General features: G+C 38.9%; 1 protein-coding gene across 9 annotated transcripts; it reads right to left on the bottom strand.

Annotated features, from left to right (window-relative positions):
- Positions 1 to 1,937: 1,937 nt before the first annotated feature.
- LOC124100526 (adhesion G protein-coupled receptor F4) lies at positions 1,938 to 26,368 on the bottom strand. 9 transcript variants are annotated; one of them, XM_058583059.1, is made up of 12 exons: positions 26,078 to 26,367; positions 22,095 to 22,281; positions 21,547 to 21,705; positions 18,223 to 18,331; positions 17,210 to 17,264; positions 14,143 to 14,294; positions 12,626 to 12,877; positions 10,274 to 11,656; positions 5,796 to 5,837; positions 5,312 to 5,371; positions 4,320 to 4,376; positions 1,950 to 3,138 (listed from the first exon to the last, which is right to left on the bottom strand). In XM_058583059.1, exons 4-11 carry the CDS (start codon positions 18,307 to 18,309, stop codon positions 4,329 to 4,331), a joined length of 2,079 nt encoding a protein of 692 aa, XP_058439042.1. In that variant the 5' UTR covers positions 18,310 to 18,331; positions 21,547 to 21,705; positions 22,095 to 22,281; positions 26,078 to 26,367; the 3' UTR covers positions 1,950 to 3,138; positions 4,320 to 4,328. The 9 variants fall into 9 exon arrangements, 8 of the variants coding, with proteins under 8 accessions (XP_058439045.1, XP_058439044.1, XP_046312030.1 ...); XM_058583061.1 differs by lacking the exon at positions 22,095 to 22,281 and having other exon boundaries at positions 1,944 to 3,138; positions 12,689 to 12,877; XM_058583058.1 differs by lacking the exon at positions 22,095 to 22,281 and having other exon boundaries at positions 1,949 to 3,138; positions 21,542 to 21,705.
- Between the last annotated feature and the right edge of the window lie 242 nt (positions 26,369 to 26,610).

Here is a 26,610-nt window from a genome sequence, read left to right as displayed (position 1 = left end):
GCCCTGTCAGATCAAGCCAAATACCTGACCTGCCATTCTAGTTCTTCTGTAATCGGACATATTCTTCCTCTGTGACCAACATGGCTCTCCACTAGGGTTAGGCCGTGTTCTTCATAGTCTCCCACGAGTGCCTTCTTTCTTCTCATTTTCCTTTATGAAGTACTCTGCTCCTCCCTGCCTAAAATAAGCACTTGCCATATCTATTCAAATTCTTCCCAGTCATTAGACCCAACCTTGATTCCAATCTTTCTGGTTCTGCTGTCCCAGTGCCTTCCTGGCCACAGCAACTTCTCAATTCTGTGAAGCTTTCATTGCACCAATTCCTTGTGTACCAATTCCACACTGGCTGCCATCGGTTTCTATCATATCATTTTTTCATGGGTAGACAGACATTTGGTCATAAGAAAAAGACTAGTAGGAGACGTTTTTATTTCTCCACTTGTACCCTTCACAGTAAGGTCATATAGCAAGGAATCAATAAATATTTGCTGGAATTAAAATTACTGAGCAAAGATTTTTTTTCTTTCTTTGTTCTGTCACCCAGAAAGGCATCCAGGCACCCCATCAAGGACTAATTGAATCAGAATCTCTGGGGATAGGCCTCAGACTTTCACAGTTTTTAGAAGCTTCCTGGGTGATTCTTAATATGTTGTGGTGCTGGGAATCATTGTTCTTTATGGTGGCTCACCTTGAGTTATGGTCAATTTTGCTATAATTAATACTTGTTTTAAAAAACAGTATTTGTCAGGCACGGTAGCACATCCTATAATCCCAACAGCCAGGAGGCTGAGGCAGGAGTCTCACAAATTCAAAGACAGCCTCAGCAAAAGCAAGGCACTAAGCAACTCAGTGAGACCCTTTCTCTAAATAAAAATACAAAACAGGGCGGGGGATGCGGCTCAGTGGGCAAGTGCCCCTCAGTTCAATCCCTGGTACCCCGCCCCCCACAAAAAACAGAATTTGTTCTAAAAAGATGAATATACTAAGGCACCATCTGAATATCAAGTAAATTTCTTATTTGCTTATGTGTGAGATTATTTGGAAGAAACACTAGAACATAGAAAACTGCACATACATGAACCAAGCCAGGGGGAGGATACAAAACATGTATGTGTGCATACACTTGTGTTCACACACACACACACACAGTTCAAATATTGATCAATTTACCACCTGCTATAAGCCACACCTAACCACCTCTGTGCCTTTGCTTTCTGTCTGATAACCTTCCTTCACCATAACTAGCAAAAAGCCACTTCCAAAAGCAAACTTCAGGTCTTTTACAAAGGAAAGTACTATATTTACTATCAAATTTATGTATTTCTTAACCATTTAATATGAGCAGAACCATGTTATCATTTTTATTCATTATCTTTTTCATGTGTCTCTGACAAAGTCTTGGCATGTTACAGCCCTGACTCATCTGTCTCATAAGCTCTGTGGTTTCTATTGCTAGTTTTTCATAGCAAGGTGATTTTTGGAAACACACCTGTGGTGTAATTGCAGAACTGACTGCACTTAGCACAGTATCTCTCTAACATGTGTTAAATAAATGGAACACTTAAGAAAATATTAAAAAGACAGGAGACTAAGTGGAATTACTATAAGGAATTTTTTTTAATTTGACCTTCTTATAAAACCAAGTATAAATCTACAAACTAAAGGCAACCATTTGGCTTGGAATTACATAATGCTCTGGAATTTCTGGATTGAAAGAAATAAAAGTTGTTTTCATAGAAGCATGAGTCAATAAGGAAATGTGAATCAATAAACTAATGCACAAGAGTCTTTACAAACTGAAATTAAATTCACATCTCTCCTGTGAACATCTTATTTTAATAACATAAGAGAGAAATGATTTCCAACTACTAAAAATTTTCATCCTTTGAACAATTAATATTTGTTATAAAACAGTCTTTTCTTGCTTTTAAACCACTACTAAAGATTTTGACTGAAGCCCTGAAAAGAGGTACTCACTATGTTTTTTGTTGATTTGTTTTGTGAAAAAGTTTCGAATAAGTGACTTCTATGACATCTGCTTTGGACAGAATGTCCTACCCCTGACCACACAGCCATCTTCATTTCTAATGAAAGCCTTGCTGTTTAAAACGAAAATGGTGTTAATAATTTCATTGAGACCTCTTAAAGGTAAGTCAGGGTAGTGGTCTCTTCCAAACATTTCCAAGTTCTCACTCCATGGGCATGTGGCAGGATTGCATTCCCAGACCTCCTGGAGGTCTGGCCCATTAGCTGAGGTGGATTGGTAACAGGATGATATTCAGGAACATTGTACTATCAATGGGGAAGTTCATCTTGAATGAACTCACACGTGAGCAAGTTGTGAAAGGTAAACATATGTATTTTATTCCTAAAATAGCAACCAGAATTTTTCTTTACATATAATGGTTAAAATATGCACATGAACACATAAACACACACATGCACACTTGTGTGCAGGTACACAAATACACTGTACTGTCTACAAGAATTTTGCCTGTTGCCCAAACAGGCAACTAAGGAAACTGAGATCCTAAAAGGTAAATTATCTCATTCAAGGTCTAAAATAGACTTAAATAATAAACACATTAAATAGCTTTCTTTTGTTTTGTTCCTTATCTTTATGAAACCTACCATGAATAAGCCATTTCCAAAGTATATTCAGTGTTTGTCCTGACAATCCAACATCACACTCCTACCCCCAACCCTGCTCCTGAAATTGGATCTAACCCCTGTCCCTCAGGAATTATGCAGAGGGAGGGATGACTGAGTCAGGGAGCCAGGAGGTAGCCTTGGAAATGAGAGCAGCCCACGCCCAGCAAGGTCCCACCAACCCCAGACTTGTCACAGAGGCCACAAGATGGTTTGCAGGTTTCCTTAATCTTGCCAAGGGTGACAAGAAGCCAGACTTTTGCAGGCCACAAATGAGTCAATGAGTCAGTAGATCAGCCATTTTAAAGTCTCCTCATCACATGGCATCTTCGATTTCTCTTCAGCTTAGGTGTCACTCCTGGCAAGAGGAAAAGGTCCTCAAAGACACCGTAGCTGTCCCTCCTCATTCCACACTACTTCCCATGCATTCTTCTTCTGGAACTCACCTCTCAGTCCCGGGACCCAGGACAACAGTGAGAAATGGGCATCCTGGGAAAGATGGTTGGAACACTTGTTAGCAGCAGGAACAATGGCTGACATTTCTTGACAATTTGAATTGAGCCAGGTGTTCTAGGGGCATCACGAGTTCTAGCTCATCTTCTCCTGAAACCAAGGTGTGTGCTATTACTAATCCTGATCTATAGATGAGAAAATGAGGCTCCAGGCATGAGAAGGAAGGTTTGTCTTCCAGCTGTATTGCTCTGTGCCCTTTGCCTTCCCTGAGCTGCTCCTCCAACCCTAAATTGGGTGAGCAGTGCTCTCTCTCCTCTTCTGAACTTGGTCTCTAGAACAACTCTGCAGCTCAATTTACAACTGTCCTTTGTACACCCTGTCGCTTCTCTTCCAGTATTTGTTCAGTCATCTCGTTTTTAAATTATGAACTGAACTCCGCATCCTTTTGAGTGAATTTCAGGGCTAAACAAACAAGTAGAAGATATTTCGGAAGAACCTGGAGCCTTCCTGTTGCCCCTGGAATCACAGTGGGTAAAAGAGCCTGTTCCGGTCCCATTACAGGCCTGCCCCCTCACCTGAACAGCAGAGGGCGCTGTGAGCTGTGGCCTCAATAGGAAGGAGGTCGCCCTTTCTGCCTTCCCAGATGGGGTTCTCCCACCTTGAATCCACAATGGAAAGGAACTGCCTGCTTTTCACGGCTCTGCAGCTCTCCTCCTCTCATCTTGGGGCCACCTGACAGATCTATTTCAGTCCTGGTTCTAAAAGCAATCTAAACCCTAGATTATTGGAATAAAAGGAGTCTCCACCCACAGTGGGGGCCTCCAAGTTCACTGCAAGTTCTGTTCTCATCTCCCGCCCTCTTTCTCACCGTTGGAATTCAGCCTCCTCCTGAGGCTCAGTCTGTAATTTTCTATGGTGGCTTAAGTACTGGCTTTTCCCTGTAGGTTAGCCCTGCCCTGGAGTATGTCCCTTTCGTGTGCTTACCAAACACCCTGGGTGCTTAAGGTCTGGTCATTTAACTCAAGTGACACAGATTTTAAAGAAAACATACACAATTTCATTTATGTGCCAGGAAATAAAGACGTTTCTATTTTCTAAAATATATGTCCCCTAATCCCCTCCCACCTCATTAGAGCATCATGGATCAGGCTATTGTGTACAGAGTGGCTCAGTGAAACTTTCAAGTGAAGTTTCTCTTTGAGTGTTTTCATACTTACATTTTACCCTCAACGATTCATTAATTTAGATCCATTGGTTGGACTTAATGATGCATTCTAAATGGGAAAAAAGAAATAACAGAGGTGACAACGAGTAACGATACTGACAAAAAATGATATATATTTACATATATATGTATGTTTATGTGTAGCCTTCCTAGAGATAAACATGTAAAAATCACAACTACAAGGAATTAAATTAACATATTTCACTGAATGTAAGATTATCAGTTACATCATTTTTGTTTTGCTAAAAACAACAACAACAACAAAAAAAAACTTGTCAATTAAGCCACGACATATTTAATTGGTTATAAGATACATTTCAACTTTAAAGGTGTTAAAAGGTAAAGAAAATGCCCATCTTAAAATTGAAGAGATGTGGTACTAAAAGTCATACTCAGTACAAGCTAACCCTAAATGGTGGCTCTCAGTATATCCAGAAAGCTTGTTTTCAAGGAAGTAGCTCTTAATAAGAATCTATTGGTTAAACAAATAAGTTTTAATTAATATAGCCATGTTGGCAATTTTAGTCAATGCCTTAAAAGACAAACAGCCAGGTCAAAATCTTCCTCAGTGTTTCCTAATGGAGCAATTCTCACCAAGCTGGGTGACTGTGTACACATCTAATAAGTACACTCCATCTTAACTTCCTGACCCATAAAATGAGTGGGCTGCACTAGAATCTCATCTCCAATTCAACTTTCATTTCCTGCCTCTCATCTTTTATAAATCAATGATCATGGATTCACATTGTCCCATCTCAGTGGGCCCAAATATCTAGCTCAAATAAACCCAATGTGCAAAAATCTCTCGTAAGCTATATTCTGCTGAAGTTCTGTTTTAGCAAGAAACCCCGAATTTGTAAAATGAAGACATGAGTGAATGAAAGGTGACCTATTGATTGTCTTTGCTAGTAGTCCTGGGTACTGAGCTACAATATTTATGACCGAGAAGGACACTGACCATCCCATGTGTGTCTAAAAGCTTACCTCTGCTGCCCTCGATTTCCCCTTCAGAGAAGACATTCTCATTCTCAAAGCATCTCTTATCTAAAAAAGCAATGACAGAAATATCTCAAAACCATCAGAGGAAACAAAAATCCCAAGACTCAAAATTGTCCTGAAACTTTAAGACCAGTAACCCTGACAAAAGCAGCATCCGATGGCTTAATATAGTGGCAAATAATATGACTTGGGTAAAAGTGGAGGTGTGGTTGTGATCAGATTTAGAATTAAAATTAAATTTGTGGCCATGGTTTCTATTCCTTTCACCAATTATGCTCTTACACAGCCTCCTGCTGACCTGATAAAGAGTGAGATGAGAGAGTATAGTTCTCCCCTCACAGCTGATGCCCTGAGCTGTTCTCTTAAACACAGCTCCCTGGACTATGCCCTCCCATCAAATTGCCTTGTACTGCTGCTTCCTTTAGCCACATGGAAATCATCTGCAAGGAATTAAGTGAATTCAAATTACCTTGTGATCCATAATGGTTCCAAACAGCAAGATGAAGAAACCCTGTGGTAAAATTCAACAGAATGATGAAGATCAGCTTCTCAAACAGTACCACAGCTGTTATTTTAATACCACTGTTCTCCATAACTTCTAGGACAGCAATTGGACATTAGAAACTGATGCAGACAAAAATGCATTCATGGGTGTTTCCTTTGAGTCTACCTCCTCCTTGGATGAGGATCCCTCTCTTGAGGCTTGATATTTATCGAATGACTACAAATATAAAATAGAATCTTCAACCGTATTAAAGCTTCTGAACTTTCTTTCCAAATATTGTAGTAGCTGTTTTTACTTATGAGGACAGTTACACATGACATCGAATCTTGTAATTCAAAATCACAATCATGTTTCTTGGAAAGCTGGGAATGGAACCACCATTTGACCTAGCTATTTCTCTTCTCAGACTATACCCAAAAGACCTAAAAACACCATACTACAGGGACACAACCACATCAATGTTTATAGCAGCACAATTCACAATAGCTAGACTGTGGAACCAACCTAGATGCCCTTCAATGGATGAATGGATTTAAAAAATGTGGCATATATACACAATGGAATATTACTCAGAACTAAAAAATAACAAGATCATGGCATTTGCAGGGAAATGGATGGCATTAGAGCAGATTATGCTAAGTGAAGTTAGCCAATCCCTAAAAACAAATGCCAAATGTCTTCTCTGATATAAGGGGTATGACTCAAAATGGGGTAGGGAGGAAGAGCATGAGAAGAAGATTATCACTAAATAAGGAAGAGAGGTGAGAGGGAAAGGGAGGGAGGAGGGGAATTGCACGGAAGATGGAAGGAGACCCTCATTGTTATACAGAATACATGTATGACGAAGTGAGGAAAAAGAAAAAAAAAAGAAGTGTGTCACATTAGATTGGGTAGAGAGAAGTGATGGGAGGGGAGAGGAGGGGAAGGGGGGATAGGAAGGGCAGCAGAATAAAATAGACATTATTATTGCTGTGTGTATATACATGACTGCATAACCAATGTGATTCTGCAACCTGTACACTCAGAAAAATGAGAAATTATACCCCATCTGATTCAAATGTATGATATGTCAAGATTATTGTACGGTCATGGGTCATGTGTATCTAATTAAAACAAATAAAATAAATAAATAATTTTTTTAAAAAAAAATCACAATCATGGAAGTCGCCTTAAGAAAATGAAACTTCTTTTCTAGTCTGCTTTGAGTTGCAGTTACTGTTCTGTAAATAGGCAATCATGGGCTCTCAGCTAGTGGAAGAATATTTTTGTATGAAAGAAAGAGAAAGCTACAAAGACCTGAAAGGCCTAAAATCACCATCTAAGGATAGTTTAAGGGTGAAGAAACACCAGTCAGGTGACTAAAAATGTTAAAGGTGAGTCACAGGGATAGCTTGTTGAGAAAACAGGATTGTATACAAGTAAAAGTATTTAGGGGGCTGGAGGTACAGCTGGGTTGGCAGAGCACTTGCCTAGTGTGTGCAAAGTCCAGGGTTCAAACCCCAGCCCCCAAATCAAAACAAAGTGGGTATTTTTCTTTCTATCAAGAAAACAGAAATACAAATGAGCTCAAAAAGAAATATAGAACAAAACATCCTGGAGTTTAGTTAAGTTGCAAAGTAAGAAAGAGGATGAGATCATTAGTCACCAGAGTAACTTCTATAGTGGGACAATGAATGTGAATCCAAAAGTTTTTGATTTCCAAAAAATAAGAACAAAAAGAAAGAAAGAAAAAAACTTGAGATGAAATCTTAGAGTAGTTTTGATTTGCATTTCTCTAATTGCTAGAGATGTTGAAAATTTTTTCATATGTTTGTTGATTGATTATATATCCTCTTCTGAAAAGTGTTTGTTCAGTTCCTTGGCCCATTTATTAATTGGGTTATTATTATTATTATTATTGTTATTATTATTATTAAAGTTTTTGAGTATTGGCAAGGATGTGGGGGAAAAGTACACTCATACATTGCTGGTGGGATTGCAAATTGGCACAGCCAATCTGAAAAGCAGTATAGAGATTCCTTGGAAAAGTTGGAATGGAACCACCATTTGACCCATCTGTCCTACTCCTAAGCTTATACCCAAACGACTTAAAAACAGCATACTACAGGGATGCAGCCATATCAATGTTTATAGCAGCACAATTAACAGTAGCTAAATTGTAGAACCAACCCAGATGCCCTTCAGTAGATGAATGGATAGAAAAATTTTGGTGTATATATACAATGGACCATTATTCAGCATTAAAAGAGAATAAAATCATGGCATTTGCAGGTAAATGGATGGAGTTAGAGAATATAATGCTAAGTGAAGTAAGCCAATCCCGAAAACCAAAGGACGAATATTTTCTTATTGATATAAGGAGGCTGACTCATAATGGCATTGGAGGGGGAACATGGGAGGAATGGAGGAACTTAGGATAAAGAGGAGGGAGGAGTGGGGGAGGAATGGGGGTAGGAATGATGGTGGAATGAGTTAGACACCATTACCCTAAGTACATGTATGAAGACACGAATGTTGTGAAAATACTTTGTGTACAATCAGTGACTTAAAAAATTCAGTTCTATATCTGTAATATGAAATGAATTGCATTCTGCCATCATGTATAACAAATTAGAATAAACAAATAATAAAAAAAAACTTGAAACAAAGGTTTTTCTTTAATCCAACAGGAAGAATGAAATAAATATGCTACATAGTTTTTTAAGAATTCTGAGTAACAGAAAGTCAAGAATAATATATTTTTTTCTAGAGAAGAAAAAGAAAAAGAAAGATTTCCTAATCTTGTGAAAATAGAAGGAAGACCAGTATTACAGAGGTAAGGAGCCAGGAGGAAAGAAGAAGGAGAGGAAAGGGGAAATACTGGGGAATGATATTAGCCAAATCATATTGTTATGTTGTGTGCATATATGAATATATAACAACAAATCCTACTATTATGTACAAATATAATGCACCAATAAAACACAGGGAATTAACTAGTTAATGAGCATAGTTTTTGTTGTTGTTGTTGTTGTTTTTTAGAGAGAGAGAGAGAGAGAATTTTTTAATATTTATTTTTTAGTTTTTTGGTGGACACAACATCTTTTATTTTATTTTTATGTGGTGCTGAGGATGGAACCCAGCGCCCTGCACATGCCAGGTGAGCGTGCTACTGCCTGAGTCGCATCCCCAGCCCCATGAGCATAATTTTTAAAAGAAAGAATTCTAAGTAAGATATGTAAGTGATCTGAGTTGGAGTTTTTTTTTAATCTGTCTTATCTTTTGAATCCCACACTGAAATAGAATAATAATATCAAAGAAAACATTCTGCCTTTAATTTTTGGGATTGGCTTACTTCGTTTAGCATTATATTCTCCAACTCCATCCATTTACCTGCAAATGCCAAATAATAATTAACATAACAATATTAATATAACTAAGCAGTTATACTGATATACCTGAAAGTGGTAGTCAGGTCATTTTTTTCCTGAAAAGACCCAGACAGTAAATATTTTAGGCCATGTGGGCCATGCAGTGACTCACATGTACCAATGCAGCTCAAAGGCAGTCATGGGGGGAAAGGTAAAGAAACCAGCAAGACTATATTCCAGTAAAACCCTATTTACAAAAACAGGCAGTAGGTCATAGTTTGCCAACCCCTGATTAACACCATAATTGAGACTGTGGACTTGCCAAATTACCTATTACTCATAGGCATAGAAAGCAATTTAGCTAATGACAGTGTCCCAAATGTACAAGCTGAGTAGCAAGAGGGAGTAAAACAACTTTGAGACAGTCGATCTTGCCAAACCAACTATGTGAGAGTCCATTTTAGGTTCTTATCTTTCTTTTACAGATAAGGAGGTTGAGACTGAGACTTTACCATATGTTTCCCAAGACCAGGAAAAATATGGTAAGATCCATTTCATTAAATAACAACTTAGATTTATTTTACAAGGACTAGCAGGGAAGAGGTATGAGAACTCCTAACTGGTTAACATCCAAAGTGAATGCCAAGGGCCCTCTCTTCATACTATAGAAAATGGTTATTTCACTGAAAATCGGCTATTCCACTGGAAAAGGATAAAATCGTGCTTGTTTTGAGGCATGATGTGAGCATAGCTTCACACCTCCCTGACTTCCTCTGTAAGATAAGATTGACTTCTGGTGTTGAAACCTTAGGAGGGATACTTAGGAGGATCACTGAGGAGAGAAGGAAGGAGATTTGTACCCAACTGACCTGGTCAGGTAAATTCAGCTTGACAGTCAACAGAGTAAGAGACTCAATATCCATAAGATGTGGAAGGAAATGGAAGGAGTGTTTTGAGTTCTGTAATTTTAAATCATAGCCTTTTTTTCCTTTCCTTTTCTTTTTTTTTTTCTTTCTATCCAGCCAAGTTACACACACAGACACACACACACACACACATACACACACACAAAATCTCCCTCTTGGAACTTACCTGGAAAGCATTGAGCACAGCAAAAATTATATGGAATATCAATGAAGTTTCTTCTATGAGAATGACTATTCCAAAACCCCAGGTTAGTCCTAGCAATGGGGTGAGGATGGCCACATTTTTGCTGATCCTCATAATTATGGCCATATCCTGAGACTTGGAACTGCCAATAGAGGGCCTCTGAGTGTTAATAGCAACAACCAAAACCACAAGGAGATTCACAGCCACAATGACCAAGGCTGGGATGACAAATGCAAAGAGGGCTTTGGTATTATCCCAGTTAAGCCAACAAGCATCACATCTCACATAGCCTTTCTGTGGCTCTGTGATAGCAACTGTGGTGACAGCAATAACCAGCGGGCACCCATAGCCAATGGCAAAACCAATGACCATCATGTGGGACTTCATCATCCTACGGAAAATGACCAATATTCCATAGATGATGAGCAGCGCTTTGAAGAGCATCCAGAAAAACAGAGAGAGGTAGAAAAAGTGACTGAAAAATGTCACTGTGACACACCAGTTGTCTTCCTGGGACTTTATGGTAAAGTTAGAGCCTATGATGAACCACACATTAGCAATCAGGAGCGACACTGCTATGTTCACGATGCACACATGATGCATGTATGATATCTCTGTCATAACCACACGGGACCAAACTGTGGCTTCAATGATCAGGCAAAGAACCAAGCTAAGGATTGAGATGCTGAGTCCAATGCCAGTGATGTAGTCCAGGGCTTTGTCACTCACAGATTTGGGGGACATTAGGATGGAAAACGACATCATCACATTGGTATAGTTACAATGGCATTTCACTTTGTCCATGGTATCCACCATCTTCTTACACTGATTCTTATCCCACATCCTTTTCTGGGAGTGCCAGCCAACACACTGTGCCCTGGTACTTCGGGATTTATTGACTTTTTCAAAGGTGAATAAGATTTCCTTCATCGTTTCTGGCAAAATGACTGAAAGGACCAGACCATTTATGGGTCTGGAAACACTCTCATTTGGCAAGTGGGGTTCTTTCAGAATGGCCCCCAAGGTTGGAAAAGCTATGCTAATGGCTCGGAATGTGTCCCCTGGTGGCAGTTTGTGTAGCTCTTGCCTGGGAATTTCTATCATTCCTAAGATGCTTTCTGTTGTATTATCCACGCTCATGGAGAAATTGAAACTTCTCTTTGTGGTGTTGTGATTGATGTGAAAGCCTTTCATCTGAATGAAGAGTTCATCCACGATGTCCTCAGACTCATTGCGGATATGGAGTTGGCTCGCAAACGAATTCACTGACTGCAACAAATTTGAGCTGGCATTTTTGTCAGGAATGAAAGGCCAGTTTGAAATGGCTGCTGTGTCCAGGATGTGGTTGGCCACTTCACTGTAGCTCTGCAGTGGAGGAAAGCTCGTTATTGTACAAAGTGGATTTCTAAAATCTAAAATTTCTAAACATCTAATTACCTGCTCTTATTTGACATATTTCTCTTCAAATTCTCTGTATTCAAGTCTCACATAAGTAAGGTTGCACACAGGGAAGAAAAGTAAAAGATCTCATATATAAATGCATGTACACACATACACACAAATGATACAGACCTCAGCTAAAAATTACCTGCTTTATCATCGTACCAAAGGCAACATCTCCAAAACACAGGATATAGAACCCAAGTTTCCCATGAGATAGGATAAATGATTATTTCATGAGTGGAGTAGCGGTGGATTCTTTGGTGATCTAAGTTTGAACAACACTATGTACCATATCTCTATATCCCTCTCTTTAATAATAAGTGCTGATGTTCATTAGCACACTAAAGGCTCTACATTCTGCCATAAGGAAAACTGCGTTTAAACCAAAATTTCCTGCAAGTGCTATGCCACCTTTCAAAGATAGAACCACTGAGCTGAGCATGGTGGCTCACATCTGTAATTCCAGTGTCTCAGGAGGCTGAGGCAGGCGGATCACAAGTTCAAAGGCAGCCTCAGCAACGTAGCAAGGCCCCCAACAACTCAGTGAGACTCTGTCTCTAAATAAAATACAATTAAGGCCTGGGGATGTGGGTCACTGGTTAAGCGCCCCTGGGTTCCATCCTGAGTATCAAAAATAATGTAATCTCTGTTAACATTCCTCAGAACAGTTGTGCTCTACCAGAACATAATTTTGGAAATACTAGAGTAAGTTCCATTTTTGCTCATGGTGATCACAATGTATTTCAAATCTTCTAACTTAAGTCAATATGCAAAACTGAAGTGAAATGCCTGATGTTCTTATTATGGTAGTTGTAGTTTTTACCCTGAAAAATACATCTGAAACTGTTAAAGTGTAAGATTTTTAAAAAACTATTACCAGTGTAAGAGTACCTTCATTTTCTCCCGGGTAACACCACCACACAAATCTGTAGAAATATTTTTCAATAACTCAACTATAAATGCAATATTTCCAGATGTGGTTTCTGAGGATTTCACAACATCAATGATGCAAGCATAATCATGAGGGCAATTCTTGCAGATTCTTTGAGCTACACTCTTAACAGGCTCTGGAGCTCGAAAATCTAGAATGGGTAGAGGTATAGAAGGTGCTGCTACAGAAAGACGTAATGCTGCATTTGAGTCCTGTTTTTTTTAAAAAAAAAAAAGATTGTTGTTTTATTAAAAAATGATTGAGTTTCTGGCATGTATCATACTAAAGGAACTAAAAGCACAAACAATCCACATGAAAAAGAAGCAAGTGGTCCTAAAAAGGGGTTTTAGTGCTGAGAAGTAGAGGCAGGTAAGATAGGGTCACAAATAAGCATCAACATCCATCAAATTCCCATAGAAATCAGGATACTGATACTGACCTTCCCTACTGGAATTCACTTTCAGGAAAGTGGCTTTAACACAAGTATTATTATAACAAGATGATTTTCCACAGAGATGTAGAGAAAGAGAAACCACATGGAATTTCAAATGGGAGTTGTTTTTGGAGGTTGGCAGTTGAAATACCAAATGCTAAAGAATTACAATTTTGAAAAGTTTATAATTTACAAGTTAGAAGTTATTTGCTCATTTCCTGATGCTTTTACGTAGACTCCCTCAGAATGTGACTTTGAATAAGACAAAGCAATAATTTATTTCCTTTAATTCACTTTTGAATGCCACTGTAGTTGCAAGGATAATTATATGATTACCTATGTTAATTGACAGACTCCTAGGAAGTCCCTTTATAAAACCACACAGGAAATGCAGGGACCCACATGCTTCAATGGTATGAAGGAAAGACAGAAAGAAATGGGGGCTAAGTGCAAAAATATAAAACAGGACATTTTAATTTTAACTGAGATGTGTTCTCTACATTGAATTTCTATGGCCTCTGAATCACACATCTCTACTTTCCTTTGGTCAAGAGACTGAAAGTATTAAAGAAAGATATCAGGGGCTGGGGCTGGGGCTCAGTGGTAGTGCACTTGCCTGGCATGTGTGAGGCACTGTGTTTGATTCTCAGCACCACATATGAATAAAATAAAGGTCTATCAACAACTAAAAAATATACTTAAAAAAGAAAGATATCAAATTTAATTCTAGACATTCAGTTGATTAATTAACACAGGAGCATGCAAATCCAACTTTAAGGCTAAATTTGAATCTCTAAGCAATCATTTATACCACAGGGTAAATGAGCTTCAAGTCTTTGTTGGGAAAAGGTTCTGAGAAGGGAAATGAAATTGGCAGAGATGAGAGTACCCCAGAGTTGGGGTAAGAGAAAAAGGACAAAAGACAAATTTAACCCACTCTATATTTTCCTAAATCCAGGTCTGAGCTGAACAGAGAGCATTACATATGTCTCCACCACCACCTGGGAGATTAGCTCCTATACCAATAATATGCAAATGAGTCACCTTAAAAAGTGTTTCCACAGAAAGGCTTGTACATGTTTCAGTTGATTTTTGCCACTTTTTTTGATGACATATAAATCCGATTTCTCCACGAAAGTGCTTAGCACAGGGTTGGCTGCAGTTGGTAGAGGAAAGGCAAGGTTCATGACATTTCTCTAAAAAGGAAAAAGAAATGAGTAAGAGATCAAATTAGCATTTCTGCACTGGCACTCTGATAAGTGCATGTAATTCATTCTGGGACTTTGGGGATTGCTTCCCAGAGGAAGTGACATTGAACTGGGTCTGCAGCAATGAATAAGGGCTGCCAGGCCAATGGGGATGCTGGTGTCTAGGCAGAGTGAGCAGCATGTGGAGAGGGCATCTAGAGGTCATTTAGAAAATCTAGCTCAGAACACCTGAGAGGAAGTACAGGCAGTGAGAACTGAAGGAAAGCACGGGTAAAGTCCTGAGGGGCACTGAATGCTGTGCTAGCATCAGAGTTACCAGAAAACATGATTGGATTTGTTATTGAAAGGTAATTGGCAACAGCATAGAGCAAGAATCAGTAAACTATTCTGCACAGAACTGTATAAGTATTTGCCAGATAAAATACAGAAAACCCATTTAAATGTTAATTTTACTTAAGATACAGTCAAATCTCATTATTCACAGGAGTTATGTTCTGTGAATTCACCATGAATTAGCATTCTGAACCAACCATCCTAGGGGAACTTAAGGTTAGATTCCTGCCAGTTTCTGCTCATGACATTTTCATCAACTGATCAATATATGAACTTGTATTATTTGTTTCTGTTAAATGACACCTTATTTAATATATATTGTTGATTCATTAACATTGAGTTCAGGGCCCATAAGCAGTGCAACTCAAGCCTGAACCAAGTTTATCTAACCCATGTATTTTCTCCAGAAAACACCACAGCCTTCTCTCACTTAGAAACACTAGACAGCACTTTGGCACTATGGTTGGGGGGCGTTTTATACAAAAAGAAATCATAAACAAAAAGCACAAAAATGCAAAATCATGCATTATGCAGACTGGAAGAGGACTCATTCGTAGTATGAGAGCTAGAATAAGAAAGCAGGATGTTGTGGTTTGGATATGAGCTGTCCCCCAAAAGTCCATGTGTGAGACAATGCAAAAATTTTCAGAGATAAAATGATTAGATTAGGAGAGTTGTGACCTAATCAGTGGATTAATCCACTGATATGGATTAACTGGCCTGTAACTGTAGGCAGATGGAATGTGATTAGAGGAAGTGGGTCACGGGGGTGTGTGACTTTGGAGTTTATATTTTGACCCTGGTGAACAGAATTAGCTCTCTCTGCTTTATTGCTGCAGTGTCCTGAACTGCTTTCCTCTGCCTTTCCCTTCCATTACATTGTTCTGCCTCACCACAGCCCCAGAGCTCTAGAGTCAACAGAAGCAACACACCGTGGACTGAACTTAGGAAACTGTGAGCCCAAACAAACTTTTCTTCCTCTACTTTTTTTTTTTGTCAAGTGTTTTGGTTGCAGTGACAAAAAGCTAACACAAGGCATCACCTTGGCCAATCTTAGCTGGGAACCTGTGCATTAGGCAACTCCATTTTCGCTGTTCTGTGCATGTCTGTGAATGATCACAAGAACACTGTATTGATTTAAGGGTTATAAATAAATTTCAGGGAGTAAGTGAATTTGCAAATTTAGAATCTGCCAAAAAAAATGAGGGTGGATTGAAAGTGTTTTGTTAAAAAGAGAGAGAGAGAGAGAGAGAGAGAGAGAGAGAGAGAGAGAATTATTTTTACTGTATTTATGACACATGCAATATTATCCATTGCTTATCTGAAATTCAAATTTAACCTGGCATCTTATATTTTTATTTTCTAAATACAGCAAACCCTAGTCAGAATAAATATTTTCAACTTTGCAGATCACATGGGTGTCTGTCGCATCTACTCAACTATGTCTTTTTAGTGTGAAAAGTAGCCAAAGACAGTATGTAACTGAATTGGGATGACTGTGTTCCATTAAAAACAGGTGGTGGGCCAAATATGGCCCATAGGTCAGAGTGAATTAGCACAAGACAGGAAGTCTAAGAAAGAAACTGTTGAAGTATTCTTAGAAAAATTGCCTTTAAGATAGTGACAATAGAATGGAAATATGTAGATGATGCTGACACCTATTAGGTGCTGAAGTCAATAAAATGAGGTGACCAACTGGTTAGAATCAAGTCATGCACCCATACTTAGGGCCTGGACTACTGCTTTCTCTTGGAAAGAAAACAATTGGGTATGTATTTTTCCTTGACATCTACCACATATAACAATTTTGCAAGTTATTTAACTGGAGTAGTTCTTAATTTTTTCATTCATTTGCTTGGAGATGATGCTATAATGTTGTTACAAAGGTTTAATGAGACAGCCTTTTGTTCAACACTTAGATAAGTGTTGTCATAAATACCCAGTAAATGTTAGCTACCTTTCTCTCCTCTTTTTCTTTCCAAGTCCACATTTATTTAGAGATGTGTTTGCCACCAGAACTATACCTGTCCATGACTGTGCAGAATCCAGTTATCCCTACTATGTAGGTGTGAGCCACATGATTTTGTTATATTACTACTAATGACTTTACCTCCTTAGTTTATGTCTCACTTCTTGAGAGTGACCAGTCTCACCATCATGGTATCCACCTGGCATTGCTTCAACAGACCTCTCAGCACCACAGTGTTGCATTTGTTAAAGCACCCTGAAAATATCTGAAGGAAGGAAAGGAGGAATTTGGTCCTCTTTCCTGTTCTGCCTGTTGTTAGCTCATTAGTTTGAACAGATTTACTTCCTTTGGGGTTTGAAAATGGACATTTGTCAACTGCTGTAGAATACACAGGAATGTTTGCAAACTCACTTCACTGACTATGCCATTGATAATGGTATTGTTGTAATAAATCTACCAATAGTGGCAAATATGATGGACTTATTAGAAATAATGATTTCCTTGGAACACCTGTGGCCTGGGGGCATGCTTGGAACATCAGTGTCCTTCCTTTATCCTGCCCTGTCTCCAAATGTATAAAGATGGTTCTAGAGATACATACCTTGTATCCTTCCGGTCCCAGGTTTCCCTTCAAAGTTTTGAAGTTTTGCTCTATCCTGAAAAACACAATCCCCAAAGGCCCTCTTTACTGTGGGACTGTCTTTGCTCATCTCAACTTAGAGGCTCCATGTAAATATGGAAAGGAAATATGTTCATGATGAGGAAAATACCTGCAGCAGATTCCTGTGATGGTATTGCAGGTACTTGCCCAAGGGAACACAGATGAGAGCACAGAGAACACACTGCCCTCCATGAGGGCTTAACCTCGACAGAGTCACTTGGGCTCTGAAGGTCAAGTTAGGGGATAGGGTACATCATTTTTTTTTTTAGTGGTCAATGTACCTTTATTTTATTTATTTTTATGTGGTGCTGAGGATTGAACCCAGTGCCTCATACATGCCAGGCAAGCCCTCTATTGAGATATAGTCCCAGCCCCTAGGGTACATCTCTTGGGAAGCTTTAATTATGCCAATCAAGCTCGGACTCTATTAACTATAAAGGTGAAATGCTGTAATGTGACCCTCCAGCTACATCCTTAGAAGAAAGAAATGGACATATACTAGGAAGGGTCCTTGGTTATAATAACAGAATAACAATTTTTTAGACCTATAAAGGACTATAAATATTATCTTAAAAAACAAACCTCATCTTATAGATAAGGAAACTAAGACTCAAAAAAGTAAAACAACTTGTGTAGCTAGTGAGAAGCAAAATCAAGATCTGAATCTAAGTTGCCCTACAACTGCCAGGCTAGTGCTTTCTCCTCTCTTCAGCTCCCTGTCCACATTCCCTGTGGCTTGCGAAGGGATGGTTCTACTATGCCATTGCTCTCCAATCACATTCCTGCCACCTTTCCTCTATGTTTATTCCCTTCCTTAGAAAGTTAGTATCAGCAAGAGTAAACTTATAGTCATATAAATGTATTTAAAAGGACATGCTGTTTATCAGAAATCCAGCTATCTAGAGAAACTGAGGGATTTCTCTTGGGACCATGTAGAGATGGCTCAAACTTACTTTTATATGATTCTTGGGTCTATGGTGGGAACATTCTGTAGCCAGAAAAAACACTACGCAGCAAATCATGGTAGCCTGGGACTTCATTTTCACACATTAGGATCTTAACCTGCAATAGAGGAAAAAAAGTGGGTCCTGCCAAAGGGGATCAGTTCACATAAGTGACATTAACATTGCACTTAGCAGGCTAACCAGTCTCTTAGCAAGGGGACTCTGAGATCTCCACACCCAAACAACCTGCTCCCAAAGGGACACCAACCAATATCTATTTTCAAACCAATTAAGATAAAAAAAAAAAAAAGAAAAGTCTTTCTCTGAACTGTTGACCTATCCACAGCAGAAGACAGGAATAAGGGAAGCACCAGGACTGATGTAAGTCCAACAGAGCATCGGTCCTTATTTAATCTACGTTTCTTTAAAGTACCATTTGTCAAAAATTGCTGTTGCCTATACTAGTCTAAACACTTTCTTTGCTTTAATTCATTTAATCATATAACAGAAGATACTATTACTATCCTCATTTTATCAGTGGGAAACTAAAGCACAAAGAATTGAGCAACTATGAGCCCAAGGTCACTCACATAAAAAGTATGAGAACCTAGAGTCCAGCTCAAATGGCCCAGCTGGACAGCCATTCCTGATTTCTATAGTAGGGTCTCTCTGGGATGATGCTATTGACATTTGGATAATTCTTACTCGTTGAAGGCTCTCCTGTGAGTTGTAGGATGTTTAGCAGCATCTCTAGTTTCTATCTAATAGATGCCACCAGCACCCCCCCAAAACACACCCCAAGTATGGCAGCCAACATTGTCTCCTTACTTTGCCAAATGTGTTCTAGAGGAGACTTTCTCCCACACACATTGAGAATCACTATCCTTCATAATACTTTGTCTTGGAGACAAGTAAAGTGAACATAACATGTACAATTGTCTGCTACTGGAACATACACTGAGACTTCCTCTACTGGATGAATAGATTTCTGTATAGATCCACTAGAAGCACTGGAAGTTAACTCTGTTTGTTGCCATGTCTTTGTTTCTTGCCTTTTATTTTTTTCCCTAATGTTTCCATTTTTCAAAACCAGATCTCCAAGATAGTATCAAATACCATGGTTTAACTTCGTCACAGATAATCCTGGTCATCCCATTATACTTTCATACGTAATGGTGATAATGTATACCTGTTATTGGTAAGAGTTCCTTAGAATGGTTTTCTTGGAAGGTACAGGCAGAAAAGTGAAAAAACCATGGATTTTAGAGTTGATAAGCACTAGACTGCAATCTTATCTCCACTGTTTATAAACTAGTTTAACTTCACTGAGTCTTTTTGTTTTCATTTCATTAAGTTTAAATGTTGATTCATTCATTTATCAAATGCCTTTTATTTGCCAGAAACTTTACCAGATGCTGGAGGAACAAAAATTAAAAATTGCTGTCCTTTCCATAAAGCATGTGCAGTGGGGACACAGACAAGTCCATCTAATAGTGAGAAGAAGGTTCACCCATACACTGACCTGGTTAACAAGGCTAGGCAGAGAATAAGCCCTCAGCAAACCTCAGTTCCACTTAGTGAGGGGAAAGCTCTAAGGGAGATGATCTAACTCTGATTCGTCATTACTCCTGAGACCATCTGATCTAACATCAGACCTTTACTGGGTGGAGTCAAATCTAAGATGAACTTTCCTAAGTCTAGGGAGCCTCCTACTGAAATCAGAGTGACAGGTACTTGCAGGAAGGCTTTAAGTTGTCTTTGACTTTAAAATTCTTAACCAATGAATGGGGGAAAGTATTTTTTTTAATTTTTTTTGCGGGGGGAAAGTATTTTGATTTACAAAATCATCTTGTAGAGCAAGTCTGAGCAGGGGAAAGAGAACATGGCAGAATGACAGGCAAAGTGTGGTAATGAATTTGCACAGATGTGGGGATTGCGTGTACAGAATTTATCATCTTACAGTGTGGGTGGGAAGAAGCTATTGTGTGTGTTGCAAAATGGTGGATGGGCACTCTAACCAATTTGGAATATGAATATTGTTTAACACAAATATGTAGACAATCATCACAAAAGAAATTACCAGCAGAGGCAGGAAAAATTGTATTAAATGTATCCATAACTTTCATATATACAACTGTGACTTTCAAAGTTTTTGACCATGGTATAAGAAATGAATCTTACATTATAACTCAGTATGTATATAGGTACAGGTGTGTATATAGGTATTATACATAAATCCGAAAAATACATGATCTTTATGTTTTTAAAATTCTTTATGTGAAAATATTTATCCTTCCTACCTATAAGCAAGATACTCTTAGCATATCCAATTCATCTCATGCATACTATATTCCATTTGACATTCTTGCAAATACTGGTTGCTACCCATTAAATTAAATTCACAAGCTACTAATGGACTATAGTCTGCAATTTAAAAAACAGAAATATATGGCTGGGGATATAGCTCAGTTGGTAGAGTCCTTGCCTAGCATGCACAAGGCCCTGGGTTCAATCCCCAGCACCAAACACACACAAAAATTAAAATTAAAAAAAAACAGAAGTATAGACTATAAGGTTTGTTTTCATTGTCAACTTGAAAACTGTTCATTTCTTTCACTAAAGTAGTCATTTTGATCCTTTCTCTTTGCGATTCTTCATAATTATGCTGAAATTTCCCTCCAAGATACAAGGGAGAAAAGATATGCACATTCAGGACCAAATCATTAGACTGATGTTGCCTGTAAACCAAATTATCCTCCATTAGAGATCATAGTGTTAAATGTGCAAATGAGTTAAGGTGAACCAAAAGGAGGTATTTATAAATAATAACACCTACCATCTGAAACTTCAGGAGAAGGGTCCCTTTACCATCCATAATTGTCAATATAGAAATTTTATTTAAAGTTAACCTTGCTGGAAGAGTCAGGCATTTGACACAATAATATGATATAATTTGTGGGGTCCAAAAATGCTTCCCCTCCCAGTGCTGGGGTCTCCCAGTAAGCATAGCCTCTTAAAGTATTCAGGGTGTAGGATCCAAGAGTCAAGACATTTTTTATAAGTCATTGTACTCTTATGGGACATTATGAGATAATGATATATTTTATATATTCATATAAGAAAAGTTTTACTAGTAAAAATATGTATGAGATATAAAATTAAAATCATAAGCATGACTATAAGAAAAATGAACTGAGCATAATTGCCTGGAGGGTTTTGATCACCTGTGTTATTGTAGTTTGTATATGTAACCTATGTATCATTAGGTATGATAATTATATGGTAAGTTTTCTTCAGTTGCTACAAATGTTGGGAGAATTTCAATAACCTTACACAAGAGGAGTCATAGAATCCTTATTTTGCAGAGTTTGATCACTGTGATGAATCCTATAGGTGTTCTCAGGTTGGCCCCAAATGGGTTGTTTCTCTTCTCACCAAAAAAAAAGTTGAATGGGGTATCTCAGATGGGGCCAAAGCCAAAAGCCAAATGTTCTGCAAAGCAGAGAGAGAACAGAGCTCTGAGAATTAAAACATAAAAAGAAGTCCTAGCAGCACAATTCATAACCAGAGACTGGTATTTTATATAACAGAGTAGAGAAAGCCCACATTCTTTGATTTACCACTGATCAAGACTTAATTAAAGTAAACTTTAACTGTGCATGATTCCAAATTGAGAAGTTTCTGCAAATACAAGCAAAGTTCCTCTCCAGTATCTTGTGTTATCTCTTGAAAGAATGAGGGAAAGAAAAGAACAATGATGCAAAATTTGAATACTAAGTTAAATAGGACAAGAGAATTGTGAATCATCCAAAGGAACATGAGCAAAACACAGGACTAAAAGAAGCAGCTTTTAGATGTAAATCTCCCCCAGGCTAACTCACCTGGCTGAGTCACCAGTTTTTGGTGACAAATGGCTGGAGTCAATGCCATGTTCTATCCCACATGGAAAATCCAGAGTTGTTCCATGTATTTTATGCTTAAATTCCCTTTATACCATTTATTGACTTCTAATTCTCCAGTGTATTCAGTTTGTTAACAAAATTGTCAGTCTCCATAACATCCCTAGTTCTATACGGAGATAGAGAAACATTTTGTTTGAGAGATAAGTCACTAGCTACTAAATCCAGGATCCTAGTACTCAGGATGAGGGAAAGCAAGACAGTAAGGATTAGACCTTTCAGAACTGTACTGTAGCTATGAATATCTATGTCTGCCACATGATCCACCACTAGTTTACCAAGCGCTTGTAGCAGGCACTAAAAGTTAAAGGAAAATTTAACAGTGAGATGTTTGTATCCACGGATTTAAATTTTCTTTGAATTTAGGAAATCTGCCTGCTTTACTTTTAGTAGGCAAACAATAGAGTTTGGTATTTGCTATATTTAACGAAGGGATGGTACCCTAAACTAGGTTTCTGTAGAACATTTTTCTGATGAAAGACAAAGGCGTTCCATGGTTAGTTCAACTGGGATAACAATGTGTGCTATACCACTCCCCTCAGACTTCCTTCTGTCCCCAACACACACACACACACACACACACACACACACACCCCAAAAGCTTCCGAGAGTTCTTATAAAATTAAAAAAAAAAAAAACATGTCACCCAGTTTTTATTAAAATTTGCTTGCTCATCAAAAATGCTTTGGGGAATTTTAAGCTGCTGTTCCATGAAAATTTGTCATCTTGGAGGCAAACAAGTTAATCTGCCCAAACTCAGCCCTGCTATGTATTTGTTGGGCCCCTGTACCAATGGGTTCATGGGAGCTCTTTAAGTCACTTACACCAAAGCTTGGGACAATCACAAGGAGAACAGGTTCAGGAATGGAAAATAAAAATCAGTGAGGAAAAAAACAAGATACAAAAGAACTCTTGCCTGAAGTTATCTGTGGCAACAAGGTAAATAATAATTTTTCATTTGCAAACAAACTCCCTCCAGTTTCTAACTAGTCACATCTTGCTCCCAAAAAAGCTCCACATTTTCTTCCCAAAGAGTCTGCAAGATACTTATTTTTGCAATAAAAGCAACTACACGGCATTTTCTCAAGACATGTAAAAGTAATCAATCCATGTCCCAAATTCCTCCTCCCCTCCTCCACAAATCACCTCTGTGCATCCTTATACAAGTGTGAATTACCCACTACAGTCCACCTTTGCTTTTCACACAATAATAAACAGCAACTCTAGGCTGCTGAATTAAGCCAGGCTCCCTGCTCTAACCTAGTGATTAAAGAGAGAGAAAATAACATTTGTTGGCTCAGAAACTTAAAAGAAAATGTAGCATGGTCCAATAGACCCAGAGTGAACTACCTTCCCAACCAATTTACAGCAGTCAACACCCACCACCCCACTGCCCAAGCACTGATCACAATGGGTCAACAGAGCACATCAGTGCTCTTAGCCCCAGAGACTGAGAGAAATCAGGTCACATCTAGGGTACAGAAAGGGCAAAAATCAGGCTTTTGCTAGTTGGGAGGTGAACACCTAACTTTTCTCTCAGCACCCAGCAGAGTGTAAGGTACATAAATGAACACTCAGTAAGCATCCATTGTATAAGTCAATTATGATCCCTCAGAGAGAAAATGAATGAGTAAAGATCCCTACCCTGCGTTTGAAGTTTTGTTTTACAATCAACAGGAAACTTTTCTATCTTAGAGAGGCAAGTGATCATACAGTGGTCTTCAGGATCCCGGAGAGATTGGTTCCAGGATCCACACAGACACTAAAATCCACCCACACAGAAAATCCCTCATACCAAATTAAATATGGTTGCATGTCACTTGTGCACATCCACCCCTAAACTTTAAAACGTCTCTAGATTATGTATCTCATACAAGGCAAATGCTTTGTAATAGTTTTTAGACTCTATTATTTAGGAAATGATGACAAGAAAAAGGTAGAGATGTGTTTGGTATAGACACATTTTGCTTTTTCTTAATGGTTTTAATTCAAAGTTGGTTGAACCCATGGATGTGGAACCCACAGATAGAGAAGGCCAAGGTATTTGCAATTCTAGGTAATTTTTGAAACCTAGTGATTTAAGCAGAAATGCTCACTAATGCTAGATTTACTACGTATTTATTCATTGTACTACCTGAAGCATGTAGGTAAAAATGTAGTGGGAGGTCCCAACTAGGTAAATAAGAAATAAATCCATGTGAAGGAAGGGAAAAAAGAAAAAGAGAGCCCTGCTAGCATATGAATGTGTGCCATGGGTGTCATAAGAGGGTGACATGACCATGCATGGGTCTTTTCCATGCTGTGTCTACAAACCAGAACTCACAGAACACTGTTCCCCTGGAAGACCCAGAAAACCTGAACACCATCTTCTATTACGATTAGCCTGGGTCCTGGAGCTGACTTGGGTATGTGCTTGATGGAGCTGGAGATGACTCTCACAGACTGAGATGTGCCCCACCTGTCTGAACATGCTGGGCAAGGACTGGCACTGGGACTTCCAAAGAAAATAAGAAAGGGTCAGACCAGGAATAATAAATGCAGTCAGTGATGAGGGAATGTGTGGAAAGTGTGATCTCTCAGATCTCTTGATGCCAACACCCTAAGGTGAGAGGTCTGGGAACATCTGGAAATCAGTACACACGGTCCCTAAGTGCTCCTCTCTGCTGACGTGTACCACACGAGGTGAGAGGAAGGCATCCATTCCCACCAGCTTATCTAGACAGTAACTCACCTCATACTCCTTGGACAATCCCTTTGTCTGATATGAGTGACCAATTCAGAAAGGTTAACTGAAGGGCGAGGAACCTAAGAGTTAGGTGACCCACATTTTAGGGTGTGTGTATGTTTTGTTGCCCTAAGCCAAATTCCATAACTGTATGTCCCATATACTCCATTACTGCAATTAGAATTCTGATTATAACCTCAGATGGATAAATGAGTTGTTTATGTGTTTAAAACCCACTATTTCTTGGCCTCAATAACAGATTCTCTTTAGTTACTCTTAGTGGTTCTCCCTTGCCTAGGATAGGGTACTTCATACAGAACCTTGGGGAAAAGAAAGGTAGCAAGATCTATCAGAATTGGGAACATCTCTTCCTTGGCTATTTTAGACGGCTTCCAGATAATCTTTTTGTAGCTCAGTATCTTTTCTGAGATTAGTTTGGATCCAAATTCTGATAGGTCTCAAGATCACAAAACTCAGAGTTGGGAGGCATCCACACAGCTCACCAACTATCCTGGTATTTACCATAATTTCAAAGAAACTGATAGTCCCAGCAATTACTCTCTCCCATGAAGAAAGCACACACACACACATACACACACACACACAATCAGCATCTAGGGACACAACAATTTAGAGCTTTCAGGATTTATCTCATAATCTAAGGAATATGAGACTTCAAACAGCACATCACTGTCCCCTCAAAAGAAGGGACATACCTCTGCAAAAGGTTCTAACAGTAAGTGGAAGAAATGTTTTAAGTTTCTATAAAGACAGCTTTGTCAGCCTGGTTAAAGAAGAAACCACTACAGAATGCTTTTTATAAAACATTCAGCTTTGCATTCAGTCTAAAGGAAGGGAATTGAATTTTATCATGCAAGAGGACAATTCAGGGACAGTGAGTCTGATTGCCTGACAGGATGTTTTTCATTTTTCACTCCTAGAAGTGAGCAATTAGAGCCTGACCGATGACTCTTTGAAGAAAAACAAACATAAAAGAGACTTAGGAAACACTCCAACTTGGAGCTGGCCAATTTCTAAATAATGTTCGGGAAGGATCCTGCAGAATCAAGCATTCCAGAAAATACCATCATAAATCACACATTTCTCCCATGATGGAACATATTCAAAAACATTTCTCTCTTCAGGAGAAAAGAGGTGTGGGCTTGGGACAGGTACTCACGGTATCCAGGAAGTAGATCTAGCAGCTGGGAGGTGGAGAATCAACCAGCTGGCAGATTGGCACTGAGTTCCCACCATCGTGCCCCGGCATCACATGTGCCCACACTGGTGCCCCCCACAGTCTTCCTTCAGTGGCCATGACCCATCTTTTTCATCTTTTAGAAGGGAAGTCCGGGAGGCCCTGGTGAGAACCAGCCGCCTGTTGTAAGAAGCCAATCTGACAACAGTATAGCTGCCCACAGCTTCAAGGCTTGTGCAAGTGTGTGATTCACTCCACAGTGGGCCCGTCAAGCACACCTGAGAGAAATTACAGGTTTCTCTTGTCTGAAGCAGATCCATTAAAGTGAGTCACCTGTTTGTCCTGCCATTCCTCATCTTTATCTCAGATGATGACATGAGACTCTGTGTTCCACCTACTACACTGGTGTGAGTAGGAGAGTGATAATATGCAAGGTTGCACCACTATCACTGATGATTTTAAAAGGTTTTTATTGCTTTTCTGCCTATACCGATGTTGAACTTGGAGAAAACTGG

Source organism: Marmota monax, unplaced genomic scaffold, assembly GCF_021218885.2.
Source record: "Marmota monax isolate L192 unplaced genomic scaffold, Marmota_monax_Labrador192_F-V1.1 WCK01_AAM20220418_F8-fsc00281, whole genome shotgun sequence".
Classification (NCBI taxonomy): domain Eukaryota; kingdom Metazoa; phylum Chordata; class Mammalia; order Rodentia; family Sciuridae; genus Marmota; species Marmota monax.
The sequence above is the reverse complement of the archived record's forward strand: the minus strand, read 5'-3'. Positions and strand labels throughout refer to the sequence as shown.